Source organism: Prosopis cineraria, unplaced genomic scaffold, assembly GCF_029017545.1.
Source record: "Prosopis cineraria cultivar Desert tree isolate PC_DT_omini unplaced genomic scaffold, ASM2901754v1 PC10, whole genome shotgun sequence".
Lineage (NCBI taxonomy): Eukaryota > Viridiplantae > Streptophyta > Magnoliopsida > Fabales > Fabaceae > Prosopis > Prosopis cineraria.
In genome coordinates, this window is record NW_026555341.1 from 1375734 (window position 1) to 1393977 (window position 18244).

Here is an 18244-nt window from a genome sequence, read left to right on the forward strand (position 1 = left end):
GTTGGCAGCATTCTGACTTGCAAGTGGCAGCGCTATAATAGCGACGTCCATCGATCCCCACCGATACAAGATGTGAAATCACATTCAACCCTTATCTTTTCCCTTAGAACACCAATCTTCTTTAGTCTTGAATCTTAGATCAGCGCCTAATTACTGATTAATATTGTCGTTTCCGCTGAGAAGGATCGATCCGATAATATGAGCCCATGCTGAGAGATGTTTTATTATCAACTGACTTGTTATCATATGCCTTTTTCCAAAATCCAACCAAGGATGATGTTGGCAGATCGACCTTTGGCGAAAAGGCATTTAAAGTCTATGAATGGTTAAAATGTTTTCCTCTCTGCTGCTTATTTGATCCATAATCTTCGTAGCTTAACCAGGCCATGAATGAACCAACTTAATTAGTAAATCTGCTTAATAAATTATATTGAGGAGCTGATATTGTTGTCTGTGGTTTTAAGATATTTGACTCTTGTTCTTTGCGTCCAAACCATGACTTGCAAACGCGCGTGAAACACTAAATCATTTATTTTATCCAATTGCATATATATTTTGGACGGGTAAAATACCTTGTATAAAAATTCGTAAAATCTATTTATTTGAGTCAGTTTAATTTCTTTCTGTCTTTTTTCCCTGAGCAAAAGCCACATGGTATCAAAATTATGTTGAACTTTAACTTGTCCAAATCATCAAGTCAGGCTAGAATTATTAATCTTCATAAACTTTTTAAGCAATTTTGAAAATCACTTATTCTGTTTTATTTTTTCAAAGTGACATCAACAATATCCGCGTGTAAACAAGTTACAACGAGCCAATCTATGTTACCATTTGGACGGTTTCAATCTCGTAGAAACACTGAATATAAAGATGACAAATTGACAGCGTAAGCTTTATGTAACTAAAAGCTCTAATATCATCTCAAGATAATTTTCTACATGCTTTTACTTTCCAAAACCATATATAACATTTAATAATTAATTTTTCAAAGATATGTCTGTTGTGAGGTTAATTGAAAGTAATTTATCTATCAAAAATATTTTCTACATTAAAATCTTGTGTTCAAGTGGTCATAACTCTTTCTACCAATGTTACTATAGGAGAATCTCATTTTAGAAATGCATTGCAGGTCTAAGGGCTCTTATTCCAATTTTTTTTTGGAAGCGAAAGTATAATTTTTTTCTTGTATGATTTGAAAACTCATAACCTACTTGAAACTCTCGTCCATAAAACACAACACAATATTCATGAATTCTCAACATAATGTCTATGCGTATCCCATTAATCTGTAAGTTAATTAAAATATACAAGTCACACAGAATTCTAAATGTCCATGCCTATAAATTTGATCATTCTATCACTTTTAGTTCATTTCTTTCATTTTAATTAAGAGCAAAATTATACTTTCACCTTTAAGAAAAATTGAATAAGGGCTCCTGAGCCTGCAATGTATTATTAAAATTTCTTATACTTGTAGTACAATTTTTTATTTTTTTTAGGGCGTGCCGTGTGATTCTTCCTATTGATATTTGATATTTCATATACACACATATTTATAACAGGAATGTACTCATTGATTATCCCCCTCTCTATGTGCTATAGGAACTAAGGATTTGATTAGGTAACTCTTAAAAGCACATTCAAACTACATATGAAATGTGCTTTTGATAAATCCAACACATAGTTAAATCTCCCAAATATACTTTTACAATATATAAATTGAAAATCAAACACACTCTAAGTTGACAAGTAGGCTCGGCTTCTCCCTGTTCACTTGAAATTCTTGGTGCCCTGTGTGGATGGATTGATTTCTTTGTTTCTTTCAACTACAATATTATAACTGAGGCCAAAAATTACATTTTTTGTTTGAATTAGAAGAGTAGGTATTAACAACTTGATATTACAGGTGATGTCGAACTCATAATAAGAAAGCTTGCATGTCACCGAGCTATAAAGTTATTGGCAAAAACTACATTATCACAACAAAGTATAACCAAGAAGAAAAGCTGATAAATCTGATCCTTTTAAGCTACTTTATGCAGCTTATCAATTTCAAGTTACCTTCACTTATTATCTGTCAAAAATATCAGCAACCCCAACATTACCCTGTGTGTATTTTCAGTCTCGCTTCTCTTTGTTAAATTTCTTAAATCTTATATTCTTCCCTCCTGTTTACAGTTACATTTTTGGATCCATTGGTTTATGAATTAAACATGCAAGTATTTTTTATATTTCTAAAGTATTATTCTTACTTTAGAAGAAACTCTGATATAACTCTTCAATTAAAATAAATTAAAATAACGTGTTTGTTAATTCATTGCCACGAAAGAAAATTTGCATTTGCTTTACATAAATCAAGCATCATAAGTTAATATTAATATAATTTAAATTTCTATAATTAATAAGGTATACTCCCTTCACTCAAAAATGTAAGTTATTTTTTAAGGGGTTGAATGTTCAAAAATGTAAAGTATTTTTAATATGTTAAAGTGTAATCACTATCTTTTTTTCCAAAAGTGTATCCTATTGAATAAATCACTTTATGTTTATTTTAAAGTAAAATATCCTATTAAATAGAGGTAAATATAAAAAAATAAAATTAATTTAAAGATAAGTAATTACTTTATTGAAGGTTAAAATTTGGTGAAAAATATCTTATATTTTTTAACGGAATGAGTATAAGTTAAATAATATATTTTACTTGTTAGATAAAGTTAAACAAATTTAATAATATTATATATAAATTTATCAGTATTTTAATTTTTAAAACCAATATTCTTTATGACAATTTACACAGTTAAAATTAATTTTGATTAAATAATCTAAATATATTCAATTCTATCAAATTCAATTTCAAAAAAACATTATTCAAGCGTAATCACATTATAATATAATTAATTGTAAACAAAATTAATTATATTAATTATTTTTTTATAATCAGTTATATCTAATTAAAATTCAAATAGCTCCCGAGTCAATTACATTTTAATTTGGAAAATCTTCTTACTAAATATCGGTTGCTAGCCTGAAACGCAATTGCATAGTGTAGTGGAGCTGGTCTAAATTAAATCATGGAGGCCTAACTTCGGTCTGACAAGTCCAAACCATCCACAAAATTGGGAGCCAAAGCATTTATGAAATTTATAAATTCTAATCAATGATGTAAAAACCGGACCGGACCGGACGGTCCGACCGTCACCCGCTGAATAAAACGGTCTGGTTCAACCAATTGAACCAATCTGACCTTTGACCCGAGTTGACCCAGATTGAACCGGCCAGTTTTGAGAGAACCGGCGTTGAACCGGAAACCGAACCCGGGTCAACCCGGGTCAATCCGGTTCAAAGCCAAAAAATTTAAAAAAAAAAAGAAATTTAGGTTGAGTTGCTTAGATTCACAATTTCTCTTCTCTAATCACTAATTCTCTCTTTTCTTCTCTTCTCTAATCTCTAATCTCTCCTTCATGACCCAAATTCAATCTCTAACTTCTCCTCCAACATCTGCCTTCAACTCTAAAGATTCAACCTTTAGCATCGAGATCAAAAGCTTGTTCGTCATGATATGACGGCATGCCTCTAGCTCCAACATTTTCCTTTGAGATCACAAGCTTGTACTAACATGCCTCTACCTCTAGCTCTAACAATTCAAGCATCTAGCTTTTGAGGTCGAAATCACAAACACCATTGACAAATTAATATTTTATTTATATAACTGCGCATATAAATTTTATTTTTTATTTAATTTTATGTCACCGGTTCGACCGCCGGTCTAACCGGTTGGACCATAAAAACCGCGACCCGTTGCTCTTTCCGGTTCGATGTTCAGTCCGGGTTTCAAAACATTGATTCTAATAATGCTTCCCTGTTCTTGAACCCCACCAAAAAATAAAAAAATAAAAAATAAAATTGCTGCACAACAGTGAGAAACACAAGCATGCCTCCCTTCCAACTTATTACCTGTCGCCATTCACCAGAGAGTTACCTCGTGTCTTCTACATGGTCTGTGGGGGAAGCCCATCTGATTCCGTTTGGAAAACTAGTGTCCAAGCCCATTACTAGTCCCATGGCATGCCTTCCTCCTACTCCAAATAAATGCAAAATGCACTTTATAATTTTCTTGATAGACTAATATTCTCTCCATTTTTTTATCAGAAACTGTCATTATTTATTTATTTTTTAATCAACAAATTTATATACCTCAATAAATATTTATTATAATTTTTTTAAATTACTCTCACAATTTACATGAACAAAAAACAACTAATGTATACTTATTATTTCAGTTTAATTTTTTTTTATTTTCAATTATAATTATTATAATTACTTATTTTTTTTTAAATTATGTGAAACAATTCACACACACATATATATAGAAACGAGAAAGTGCATGCTTTAATTCATCTAAACTGAGGTTGTCGCCTTGCTTGGTATGTAATGTTGAAAAGATGAGACTGAGATTGAGATTGATTAGTACCAGCTTTTTATGTTTGGTATGAAATAATGAAAAATTTAATCTCAATATCAATTGCACCTATATGATATTATCCAATATTATCACCCCCATGGTATTGAAAAATCATTCTTGGAATTGGTTACTTTTTGATCAAAATGCCCTCCCACTCTCTTGTCTCTCTTTGTCGCCATCCACCCTATCCTAGAGTTGAGAATTCAGACAGATGTTTATTCGGGCCAAGCACGAATAGGCCCAAACCCGAACAGGCCCGCTATCTTTATAAGCCCGAATTAACAAGCCCGGCCCGAATACCCGCATTGTATCTCTTTTTTTTGGTTGCGATTTTGATGATTTTTTTTATCTAATTACATCAAAGTAATAATTCAACATGCATTGATACTATTTTTTTTAACCATCCAAGCTAATAAAACAAGTTCTCCATACTAGTTTGACATCTAAAATAAATAATCCAACAAAATAACAACACATTCAACATGGCATTAAAGTTAAAACATAATAATAATCAACAATCCAAATCAAAGTTAAACCAAATCCTAATCCTGTGGCTCTTCTTATTAATCATCACTATTTAAAACTATACTTGTACTTTCAATAGTAGACAAATCCATATGTAGATTAGGTTCAAGTGATTCATCCTCTTTCTATCTCCCTCCTTCTTCCTCTTACACTACCTCTTCTCCCTCAATCTTCCCTTTTTCTTCACTATCTGCAACATGTCAATAAAGAAAAGATTTTTAAATTATAATTGAATGAAATCAAATTTTACTTAATAATTATCCAACAAAATAATTATATATTTAAAATTTATATTACCATCATATTGAAAACCACTTAACCAATTACAAGTGCAAGTAAGAGTTTGAAAATTAAAAGGAAGAATACTGCTTTGATATTTAGTAAGAACACATGAACCAATGCTAAAAGCTGATTCACTTGCTACTGTAGTGATAGGAATGTTAAATATATTAGCTGCCATCTTTGAAAAGATAGGAAATCTACCCTTATTAATGTTCCACCAATTGAGCACGTCTAAATCTCAATACACTTGGGGTTGAAGTATTGCCTCATCCAAATAAAATTTTAACTCAAACTTTCTAACAGACATAACATCCATGCTTGTATAATTAATCCAATCTTACAACATGTAAAAAATTAATAAAATACCAACTAATAAATTAAATTAAAACAATAAGATTAATGGTAACATAAAATTAAACTTACATCTAAAACCCTAGGAACATTGCTAGTCATGCTTGAAGCTGAACACTAGAAGTAGTGGAGGATTGAACTTGATTTGCTTATATTAGAATTGTTGAACTTGATCCAAGATCAGAGGAAAAAGCATTCATCTCTTTATATTGATTAAAAATATATTTTAGCTTGCTTTGAATACTTCTAATCTTGGCAGGGCAATTTATAAGATCAACCTTGCATACATGTACTGTATTATTTGAATTTTCATTCGTGGATCAAGCATAGCTGCAATCGCAAGGATAATACTATAATCATTCCAATATTTGTCAAACTTATCTTTCATTCTTTGAGCCATTTCTTGTATCATAGAATCATCATTTACCATATTATCATCTAACAAGATCTGAATTTTTGATACTTAAGCAAAATACAAGTTCAATGTCAGATAAGATGTCCTAAACATTAACCTTGTTATAACATCAAATGGCCTCAAGAAATTATACGTCTCTTCTCCTCTCCTCCACTTTTCATATGTTGAGCAATGAATGAAATTATTTTCAACACATGCAAAGCTAGTAAAAGCTCAATGGTATTGTAATCCACTTTCAAGCATTGCAAAAGTAAAATTTCATGTAATAGGCATATCCATCCTCAAGCCAATTGAACTATCAATGCCACCAACCTATTCAACACATTTTTTGAAAGCAATTGTCCTTGCCTCTGATTGTTTGACATATTTAATGCTATCTCTAATTTTGTTTAAAGCATCACATGTCACTTTTAAGCCCTCTTGAACTATTAAATTTAAGATATGGGCACAAAATCTTTGATGAAAAAATTCTCCATTACAATCAAGCCATTATTTTGCAAAGCTAACCTTTGTTTCAAAATTTCTTGCACTTTATCATTTGCAAAGGCATTATCTAAAGTGATATAAAATACTTTCTTAATAATCCCCCAATCAATCAAACAATCATACACTTTCCTAGCTAGTTCTTTTCCAGAATGTGGAGGCTCCATCTTACAAAATGAAAGTATTTTACTATTTAATTTTTAATTTTCATCAACAAAATAAGTAGTTAAGTACAAATAACATTCAAAGATTATAGCAGTCCAATAATCAGATGTTAAACAAATTCTTCCAATACTTTTCAACAATTTTTGCTTCAACACTTCTTTATTCCTTTGATAGACTTTTGTAACATCAGACACAGCTGTTTTTTGAGTAACGCTTTACACTAGGATTCAACATGAAAGAATAATACTTGAACCATTTATATTCAACCATGAAATAAGGCATATCATGTTCAATTATCATCATAGATATAATGTTTCTCATACTTATATCATTAAGTTTTCTAGACCTCAATTTTTCTTCTTTGTCCATCATCATCATCCCAATACCATGATACTTAGCAAGTTATGGACAATTTTTAGCATGTCGTGTTAAATGAGATGTGCCATCAATCCTAGATCCTGCTAAGTCTTTTTTACAATCATTACATCTTGCTTTTATTTTTCCATCAACTACAATTCTAGAAAAAGACTTTCAAACAACAGACGTACAAGTTTTTTATTTTTTTAGAAACAGGTGGCTTCCTTTCTTTCTCAGAACTTGTTACTTTTACTAGAATTACCAAAACTAACAGATTTCTTACTTGCAGAGGCAACTAATTTAATCACAGAGGCAAGTAATTTGTTTTCATTATTCTTTTGAGAGGGAGGCATATCAGTTACCTTACCCTTGCCACGTACATTGTCATCTACCTTACTACTAGAACTACCACCACATTTTCATTAGGTTTTTTCCTTTGACTAGAAGACATATTTCGCTACATAGAATTGAAAATTAAAGATCAATTTGAATATACTATGCCTTAATTACAAGTTATAGCTAAGGCTAAAGCACTTTAATTCCATATGACAACACAACTACATCAAAATACAAGAGAGGCAGAGTTAAAGAGACTTGAATATACTTATAAGAGAATTTAAAGGTTAAAATCTGTTCACTAAGAACCAGCTATCAGAAAAATCAATTAGATTCAACTATCTAAACAGAGCAGAGATCGGAACATCAATCAAAGATAGAGACAGAGATTGAAACAAAGCACTAAAAGTAGACATTTCACAAATTAAATTCAGACTCCATAAGTTTGATTCAACCTTTCAAACCTTCAGACAGTGCGTATGAGAGAAAAAGAAAGAAGAAGAAGAAAGCCTGAGCTCGTTCAAGCCGATGTCGTAGCATGGGTTCTAGTTTTTTGGACAAACCTTGTTTTGGCAGTAGGTTATAGACGGAGCTTGTTCTGCGTTCTCGATGGAGCTCATTCTAGTAGTGGGTTTTGGTTTTGAGGATAACGAGTCTGAGATTGTGAAGTGCAAGAGAGAGTTGCTTGTTTATCAGCGAGGGAGATTGCAAAAGTGCAAGAGAAATTGAGAAAGTAAAGACTAAAAGCCAACAAAAATGAAGTCTGAAGCATGGATCAGTTTAGAGTGAGAAGAATGGACTTCTGGTTCTGGAGATGGCTGATGTAATGACGATGACGTTGGCTGAATGAGTCAAAGGCTTTAGGGTTTCACTTTTTTGAATGCTGATTAGTTGATGAATGAGAATGACTTAACCGCACAAGATAAACACAAGACAAGATGCAGCCATGCAGATGTAGGGCAGAGGCAGCCATCTTTTTTTAAAATTAAAAAATATACAAATGGGTATTCGAGTCAAGCCTGTTCGAGCTTGGCCTGAATTTTTTCAGCCTTATTCAAGTTACCTGAATTGGCTCGGAGTATCAATTTTTTTTTTACAAAATGTTAAGCTTGGCCTAAACTTTTTTCAGGCTTATTCAGGTTGGTCCGTCAAGCTCGACCCGAATTATCAGCTCTATCCCATCCTCTAGTCTCATTGTCAATTGAGCTTCATCATAAACGACCCTAACGACATTGACAACATTGACGTTGACTCCAGCTACTGGCCTTTCCTCCACCTGTGTCTATATATAATAAGATAACTCTTCACATCCATAAATTACAACGGTAATAACTTGAGAAAAATAATTTCTAAAAAATAGTGGTGAACTGAAAAAAAAACTCATATCTTAGTTCTTTTTTTTATGTGTTCAAGCAGCGTATCGGCTTTCAGGCACTTTGTTTCCTTTTCTTCTCATGCTACAGCTCCCAACTTATAAACATTCCCTACTTTTGATGTTTAATATAGAAGAAAACTTCTCTAAAACACCAGGGCTAACTAATTTGCGCCTCCTATCATCATACCTTTCCTAAGGTCATAGCAGTTCTCTAAAGATCGTTTTGGTTGCTTCAATCTTCAAGTTGCTGAGCTTGTCTTTCCCATTCCTGGTCACTATCAATGCCAGATCTAAATTGAGTAGAGGAGGACGAGCCAGATCTTTTTTTTTTTGTGAAGAGTGGGGAGTACCACGAGGGAAAAGATGAGGAGTTTTTTGTCTTTTATCCTATTTTTTGGATCACGTGACTGTTATTTTTTTTTTTTGATCTCATCCCATATCAAACGTGATTTTAAAAGTTATTTCCATTCATAATCTCATGTCTAATCCTTTAAAATTCTACTCATACAAACAAGTTGAGGGTTAAATGATTAAATCCCTTTTTAATGTTTTAAACCTCGTATTACTTCGTTTTTATTTATAAAAAAAATTATCACTTTTTACTTATCTTTTTATATAAAAAAAATCACATATTTTAATGAGTATTTATTACACATTTTTTAAATCATTCTTCATAATTTACATTAATAAAAAAATTAATACATGTTTATGTCAATTAATATAAAACATTTTAGTTTAATTTTTTTAAATATAATTATCATGATTAATTAATATTTTTAAATTATGTAATACTGTTATTTTTTTTATATAAATATAAAAACGGAAGGAGCATGTGTTCTGTTGGGCTACAGTTGGTAGGTGACCATAACTATCATGGCCACCCCAACATTATGCCGGTGGCAGCATTAAATGAAGGCGCCTTCCGATGAGTCTCTGAGGAAAAACTGTTTATATAAGTGGTGGTGCCATCCTGGACCACCCTTGAATTGGAGAGGAAGTAATTAGGGAAAGAGCAAGAGAGAGAATGGACGTTGTGGTTGAGGTGGAAGAGAGCTTGAGAGAGTTGAGGGAGAGCTTCAAGAGTGGACGTACCAGAAGTGTGAAATGGAGGAAAACCCAGATCACTGCGCTTCTTCAGCTTCTTCGTGACCAAGAAGAGGCCATCTTTAGAGCTCTCCATCAAGATCTTGGCAAGCACCCTGTTGAATCTTACCGCGATGAGGTTTCTTTTTGGCTCCTAAATCTTTACAAACTGTAATAAAAGAGAGAAAGAAAGAAAGAGGAGGCCCTAACTTCCTTCAGAACATCTAAAATGTGGGAAAATCTGTGAAGAGACCAACTTTCGGGATATAATCAACTTCAAATATCTTAAAGTTTGATGTTGGGTTTATGTTAGTGACTGATTTGTTCTTTTGGTGTAGGTTGGAGTTGTAGAAAAATCAGCCGAAAATACTTTGAGCTGCGTTGAGAAATGGATGGCTCCTAAGAAGGTTAATTTGTTTTCATTCATTTCCTGATGAAGATAATTTCTCCTTTCCACAACCCGTAACTGATTCTGTTTCTGTTTAGCTTGATTGGACGCTATCATTCTATTATTTCAGTGGAAGCTATCATTCTATTGTTACTGTTTCTTTTGATTGTTTGTTAAATATTGAAATAGTACTATGTCACTTCCAATGCTAAAAATAGAAATATGAATGGTACACAGTAAAGTAACAAAGGAATTTGGGTTTAGTAAAAGAAGCTAGTCTATCACAACATGGTGAACTAAGGTTTAAATCCTTACTGAAAGAAGTGCCCACATTTAGTGCCTGGTACCTCAGTAGAAGGGTACATGTGAGTAATCCAAAAAAAAAAAAAGTAACAAAGGAATCTCTTAGGTCCAAATGGCATTCAAGAGTTTCCTCATCCATGCTCTAGAAGCTTCACTTGATATGCAGATATAGGCTTTGGAAGAAGCTTCCGAGGAATTTGCTGAACATCTAGCGGGTATAATAAGTAAAAGCTACTCACGAAAAAGGGGGAAAATCCCAATTAGAAAATTCAGCCATGCAGCATTAGAACCTAAGTTTCGAATACTGATATCAACATCAAACTTAGATTTGTCTTCAGTCAAAATTCTCATGAACAGAAGTATTCGAGTAAATTTGGCCTGCAAAAAGTACGCTGATCAAATTGATCAACGCAAGGTATATTCTACTTGAAAATGTGCATTGTATACTTGCATGTCTGTTTATGTTTGACTTAAATTTATCCATCCATGGTCGATTTAATCTGACTGAGAATTTTTCATGTCAAACAACTACCATTTCGTTTGGATTCTGTTGAACCAAGATGGTGATGATTGTGTTTGTTCTTAGCTATAGTACAGCTGCTTCTCCCAATGTTTACGGCTGAGCTTTGTCTCAGTCACAATTAACAAGGATTTTTGTGTTGGGGGCGATTGTGGCAGAGTCACATTCCTTTCCTTTTCTTTCCCGGAAGTGGAGAGGTGTTATCAGAACCACTTGGTGTGGTTCTCATATTTTCTGCTTGGAACATCCCTATCGGTGAGTCTGAAAATTACTTTGTTCATATTTACAGACTAGGCAGTGAATTATTCATTGATCAAATTTCATGCATTCTTTATAGAGATAAAGTCATCTGTCCTCTGCGTTTTGATCTCTAAAGCGGATCCATTTGCGTGCAGCTCTATCACTGGATCCATTAATTGGAGCAATATCTGCAGGAAATGTGGTAGTCCTTAAACCTTCAGAGCATGCTCCAGCATGCTCTTCCTTCCTGGCTGGTGCCCTTCCTCAATACCTGGACTCTAAAGCCATTAAGGTTATCGAAGGTGGATCAGATGTCTGTGAACAACTACTACTGCAGAAATGGGATAAAATATTCTTCACTGGTATTTTTTATTATGATTAGCTACTTCATTTCATTGAACTTGGAGAATAAGCTCATCATGTTTTCCTGCATCTGATTGTCTATCAACTTTAACGAAGGTAGAATTTTTTCAGGGAGTCCACGGGTGGCAAGCATTGTCATGTCTGCTGCTGCAAAGAATTTAACTCCTGTCACTCTGGAGCTGGGTGGAAAATGCCCTGCCATACTTGATTCCCTCCCTAACCCTTCAGATTTTCGGGTAGGGCACGCTTATTGATTCTGAAACTTTTCTTGTTAAAGTTCATAATCTAATGAAAACTTTGCTTCCGCAAATTTGATGGCATTGAAGATGGCAGTCAAAAGAATTGTAGGAGGGAAGTGGGGAACATGCAGCGGACAAGCATGTATAGGAATAGACTATGTGCTGGTTGAAGAGAAGTTCGCATCTGTTTTGGTAATCTTGACAGCATCAACAACTGATTCTAATTTTGAAGATTTATTTATTTTGGTAATTGTAAGTTGCTTTTGTTCTTTCAGGTAGATTCATTGAAGAAGATAATCAGGAAATTCTATGGTGACGATCCAATAGAGTCAAAGGTCACTGCCAGAATTGTAAACAAGCACCATTTTAAGAGGTTATGCAGTCTTCTTGAAGAGCCTCAGGTTCGGGCTTCCATTGTTCATGGCGGTTCAGTTGATGAAGAGAATCTGTATTTTCTCTAACCCTATCCATCCATCTCCTTAACCCAACAAATAAGAAAAGGGTTTTTCATCCATTTCTGAAAACTTTTTCAGGTTCATTGAGCCCACCATCTTATTAGATCCTCCACTAAATGCTCAGATAATGGCGGAAGAGATATTTGGTCCTTTGCTTCCAATAATCACTGTGAGAATCAACAATAGCAATCCCCTTTGCTGTTCGGAGTTGTCACAAATATTATACTACTGAGCTGTTGACTTGCTGTTTCTGCAGATGAATAACATTCAAGAAAGCACAGGATTCATAAATTCAAGGCCAAAACCTCTGGCCATTTATGCATTCACCAAGGATGAAGCTTTCAAGAGAGCGATTCTATCAGAAACGTCGTCTGGAAGTGTTACATTTAATGACACACTGGTCCAGGTACTGCTGGTGACATCCCTCATTCTTAGAAGTTAAATTTTGGAGTGAAGAATATTATTTATTCTACGTATAAACGGATCATTGTGTTTCCAGTTTGTATGCGATGCACTGCCATTTGGAGGGGTCGGGCCAAGTGGGATTGGAAGGTACCATGGGAAGTACTCTTTTGAGACCTTCAGCCATGAAAAAGCTGTGATGTATAGAAACCTATGCCTTGAAATAGAGCCAAGGTACCCTCCTTGGAATAAGTTCAAGCTGCAGTTCATAAGACTGGCATACAAACTGAACTACGTTGGTCTATTACTGCACATGCTGGGAGTGAAAAAACACAGCTAGACAAAATCGACTTCTCATCAACTATGTCCTAGAAGCACTTGCTTTTCTTATAATGTTACTACTAGCTGTTTCCATCGGACGCATTGCAAAATGGGTGCAGAACTTGCAAACAATTTCTTCTTTCCTTCTTAAATCCGAAAAATCCTTCCCTTCAACGTATTTATATTTCCATGAGCTTCAAACGCGATTGATAGTGCATTATTGATCATTGTATTGAGACGGTTGCTAATTCTCAATAAATAGCAAACATCTACCATGAATTATCAAATTTCTTATCATCATTCCGAAATTTCTTTCCAACTCGTAAGAGAAGAGCAAGGCCACAGCTAGGCGCACCATTTGTTTCAGAGACACTGCAATAACCATTAACACACACTCCAGACACTGATAAATATCCTCCATTTCAGATTCAGAATATTAACCAATATTGGCAATCCTCGGTCTTTTCTTGGGGCAGGAAAAGAATTACAAAGCCATCCACGTTAAAAATTACACAAAACAAGGAGAAGCAAATTACATCTTTCCTTTTTGCAGCAATCGTTAAGTATGGCTAAGATTGGAAGACAACTCTCTTGATCTCTGCCAAGAGCTTGTGACACTTTCTCTCTCTCGCTAAAATTGGGAATAAATAGTAAATTCACAAATCTATAAAAACACGAGTAATGCATTAGACCAGATCATTTCCCAAATGAAAGGGGTGCATAGACCGACTATATTTAAATCCAAGCACCTTTACCCCATAATCACAATATTTCGAGTTTGTTTACTCCTTAAAGTTGCTAGAGTCACATTGTTTCCTCTTCCTTTACAATACCACGTAATTGGGCAAATGACAATTTACATCAAAGTTATTACGCGTTTCAAGGCATCCTGCGTTCTCAGAATGCCTCTCTCCCATGAGGATTTTTCTTTCAAAAGGATAATCCTCTACTCTAATTTTGTTAAGAAAGATAACTAGAAATTATACTTTATCATCATGGAACCACCACCTTGTCTCCTTAGGAGATCTACCATTTCTGCAGTTCTTTACATAGCGATCATTATCTTCAGGACGTTGCTGCAAGACAAATCAATAGAGTCAATATGAAACCAAAGGATGAGACAACATTAACACAAGTAAAACAAGTAACAAGTAACAATGTAAACAATAACCAATGATTAATGATAATAAGAATAATAACCAACCAAGAGGCTCAAATTAAATTAGTTCAAAGTCAAAACCTGCTTTAAACCAGTTGAAAAAGAACCAAGGCAGTATGCGCCCAATTTTTATTTATGTATAAACATATATGATTTCTTAACTTTAAAACGATGCAAATCGGTTCACACCTTTACAGTTGAGCTTGAAAGCATTGAGAGAATGCTGATGCAGATAGAACTAACTGTCATGGCCGGGGACCATGAGTCATACAGTATATCTGCAGAGTTTTATAAACGGAGATATTAAACGTCAGCTCACAGCAATGAGGTATAACTGTCATTCAATCAAACTTCTATAGTGTAAAATACATGTGACAATGTATTTTCAGCCTTCTTGTGCATTCCCATTTATCACACACGCACACGCACACGCGCACAAAAGCAAATATGCTGTCAAGGTTTAATGTAACATGCTCACACTGCATTCTGGAAAGATGAGGAAGTTCAAGACGAAAGTTAATGATTTATCACTTCCTTCCACCTCAAAACCCATGAGAGTGAGAGAGGGGATTTTTTATTAGAGAAAGACGCTACGCGCATGATGGATGCTATCAACAACAAATATAGACCAGCGGATCCAAATGTGGAGATGCTTGAATAGAGTAAGGAGTTAACACTGCATCTTAACTCCTTTGCCACTCTCAATTGTTAGCCTTCTCATACTAATGTCATTTTACTTGAAATTTATTTTTAAAAAAGATCCCAAGCAGCAAATCATGAACCTTATCAATAATCATTGACTAAACAGCCAAAAACACTTGAGAGAATCTGACTGATTAAATATGCAGGAATCTTTTAGTCAAATTTTTATATCAATCATATAGAAAGTTGAAATCTTTTTGCGAGAATTCCAAGAGTTCCCCCTTGAAAAGTGAGAAGAGACTAAACAATAGATGCAGATCCAACCCAGAACTAGACCCTTCAAATGGGGAATATTTCAAATAATAATAATAATAATAATAATACAACGATTGGAACATAATTTCAAAAACAAAGAACAAAATGTGCAGGTATCCAAACACAAATGAAATTTGAAAACTAAAAATAAAAAATAGAAGCAAGAGTGACAGACCCAAACTTATTCCTTCTGCTTCCCAGGCATACTGCAGTTTTCCTACCTCTTTGCCAGTTACCTTCCAGCTGTTAATCCCAATATTTAGAATTTACATCTCACAATAAGGCCTTACTAGGATGATCATCAGCCAAAGAATTATCTTCTCTTATTGTCCTTCCTTTCTTCTTAAGTTTGCCAACTCTTTAGAAATACTTTCAATTGCCTGGGCAAACTCCTTATCCCAAGAATCGCTGATGCCTAAACTACCCATTTGACCCCAGCCTCTTTACCGTGACTTCTTAGCAGTTATAAGAGTTTTGCATGTCATAACTTGGAAGTCAATTTGGAAGCATTTAAAGCATCTGAAAGAACGGATAACAGAAAACTAGATGCAAGTCCAGCAAATACCAAAAACCTCCAAACAAAGTTTATGCAATAATAAAAAATTAGATGTAACACCATTAGCAAAGAGCATATTACAAAATTAGACACCATAAACACAAAAATTTATTTTAAAAAAACAATACTATATACAACCACATGCATACCTAAACAAATGTGCCCGTTGCTATAGATATGGGGATGCAGTGGAGCAGGGTGCAAAAATATGACCTGTTAAAGCGTCCATAATTCAGGTCAGAAAAGAACAGCATCACCGAAAGGCAGAACTTAGAGCTAAAAGGTAGAATTCACATATTTTACAGCTAAAATACTTCCACAGCTTATGTGGTACCTGTGGAGCTTCCATTGGGTAGTGCTCCGGAAAGTCGACCTGAAGTTGGTAGGTTTCATTGGCGTAAAGTGTACCCGGAGCTCCAGTCACTTCAATAACCCACCTTTGAGTAAAAATCACAAAGACAACGTAACAGAAAAATGACGTGAGTAACCAAAGGATCAATAAGCCAAATCAAAAAGGACAAGTAGAAACTTTAAAGGCAAACGATTTAGGCCACAGCGGGCATCACAAGCAAATAGTTAGCATAAAACCCCAGTCCGCCAATTAGACTAGAAAGCAATAAGTGTCAGTTAGTGTGTACGAATTCTAGGACAGTTAATCAAGGGCCAAAAATCCTAAATTTCTCAATCGATTTTGCAGGACCTAAAGACTGATAGGAAAAAGAACCAGAAACGAATCAGGGCAGAAGTGAATAAGAAGAAATAGGTACCTTTGAATATTATCGGTGACTTTGTGCTTGAAACCGGCAGGGGGGTTGACCTGCCACTCCACAAGTTCCTTCTGAAGCCTATTGCAGGCAATCTTACTCAGAGCCTGAACATCCGGATCCAAATACAAAGCGTAAAGAAAAAGATAAATCGATTAGATAAAGAAAAAACCATCCAGAAAGCGGGATTGAGATGGGAGAAGTTAGGGCTAACCTTGCGAGAGGTAGCGGAAGAGCTGGTCATGATTTTTGCTCGGGAAGACGAGAGAGAAGAGATTTGACGAAGTTATGCTTCCCCCGACCTTTTTATTTCTGTTGCTTTTTATTAAAAAGTCCCCGTTTACCTCAAGTATGTTTCTTATCACGCCAAAAAAAATCAATGTATTGATATAAAATCGATAATATATTACATTATTTGATATATTTCATTTGACTATATAATATATAAATATATAAATATATATAAGCATATATATTTCCAATTTTTTCTATATATTTTAGAAAAATATATTTGAAGTTATTATTTAGTAATAATAAAACTGTTAGTCTCTGGTCGTTTTACCTGTCGATTTGATTTTTAAAATTTAATTTTTTTTATCAATATAATCATTTTTTTAAGTTATCAGGGTGGCCATTGTATATTTGAAAAAATTTTAATTAACGATTAGAGAAGAAAACTATTTATCAATAGATCCCAAAAAATTTAATGAGTTTTTTTGACTGAACTTAAATAAAGTTGATGGTTAAAAAGATTAAAATGTCTTTTTTTAGAAAAAAAAAGTAATTAACAATTAATATTAATAAATTAATAAGTAAAGGCGGAGAATTACTAACTAATGATTTTATATATCGGATAAAATGATTAAACTATTATAATTATTGGCAAGTTAAGTCATGTAATTTAAAAATAATATTGATAAATTAATAAGTAAAAATTAGACAATTAACAATTAATAATTTTATATTTCAAAGAAAATGATTGAACTAGTATAATTATTGACATCTAAAGTTAGATAATTTACAAATAATGTTGGTTAATTAATAAATAACCTAAGAAAATTAACAAATAGTGATGGTGCTTTTCTATTAAATAGAGTGAACAGACCTTGTAAAAAATTTACAAGTCAAGTTAAGTAATTAATAAATCATGTTAACAAATTAATAAGTAAAGTTATGAAATTAATAAGTAATATTTTTAAGATTATGAAATCACAAGATTAACTACTTAACAAGTACTGTTAAAGAATTAAAAAGTACAAGCAAGCAATTAATAAATAAATTTAGATAGTTAACTAATTAATTGTATTTTTAACAAGCATTGTTAGGGAATTAAAAAGTACAGATAAGCAATTAACAAATAAAGTTAAATAGTAATCAAGTAATGTAGTTGACTTAAGGAGCTCCAAAATGAACTTGCCACGTCTGCTATTGCAATATCATTTTAAAGTTTTTACAGATAACATAAAGGAAATAACAAGTGATGTAATATTATTAACATATACCATTTACAGGCTTCACAAAACAAAGTTTTTACTTGTTAATTTTGTAGAAGTGTATTTCAATATTTTCAATTACCAATTTTATTTCAATTTAATTAAAAAACTTGCAGAGAATTTTTAGATTTTTTTTGAAACTCATTGATAAATATTTCTCTTCCTTAATCTTTAATTAAAATTCTTCCTATATATTTTTTATAGAAAAGTTTTGAAATATAAATCAGTTATCAAATTATGATATATACAA

At 33.3% G+C, this 18244-nt stretch overlaps 1 protein-coding gene and 1 pseudogene across 1 annotated transcript; one reads left to right on the forward strand and one right to left on the reverse strand.

The window, feature by feature from the left end:
• The first annotated feature begins 9646 nt into the window (after nucleotides 1–9646).
• Nucleotides 9647–13373, forward strand: LOC129322396 (aldehyde dehydrogenase family 3 member F1). Its single transcript, XM_054968728.1, has 10 exons — nucleotides 9647–9973; nucleotides 10173–10241; nucleotides 11204–11300; nucleotides 11441–11647; nucleotides 11760–11884; nucleotides 11975–12079; nucleotides 12163–12335; nucleotides 12421–12511; nucleotides 12599–12748; nucleotides 12842–13373. Exons 1-10 carry the CDS (start codon nucleotides 9776–9778, stop codon nucleotides 13082–13084), a joined length of 1458 nt encoding a protein of 485 aa, XP_054824703.1. The 5' UTR covers nucleotides 9647–9775; the 3' UTR covers nucleotides 13085–13373.
• Nucleotides 13374–13764: 391 nt separating this feature from the next.
• Nucleotides 13765–16851, reverse strand: LOC129322397 (probable ubiquitin-conjugating enzyme E2 16; annotated as a pseudogene).
• Between the last annotated feature and the right edge of the window lie 1393 nt (nucleotides 16852–18244).

What these genes read in the sequence shown, in the direction of transcription:
- LOC129322396 (XM_054968728.1), top strand. Translation starts at nt 9,776, where the DNA reads ATGGACGTTGTGGTTGAGGTGGAAGAGAGCTTGAGAGAGTTGAGGGAG. An exon ending in AGAAGTTCGCATCTGTTTTG is followed by an intron (nt 12,080 to 12,162) that starts GTAATCTTGACA and finishes TTGTTCTTTCAG; the next exon opens with GTAGATTCATTGAAGAAGAT. An exon ending in TCAGTTGATGAAGAGAATCT is followed by an intron (nt 12,336 to 12,420) that starts GTATTTTCTCTA and finishes AAACTTTTTCAG; the next exon opens with GTTCATTGAGCCCACCATCT.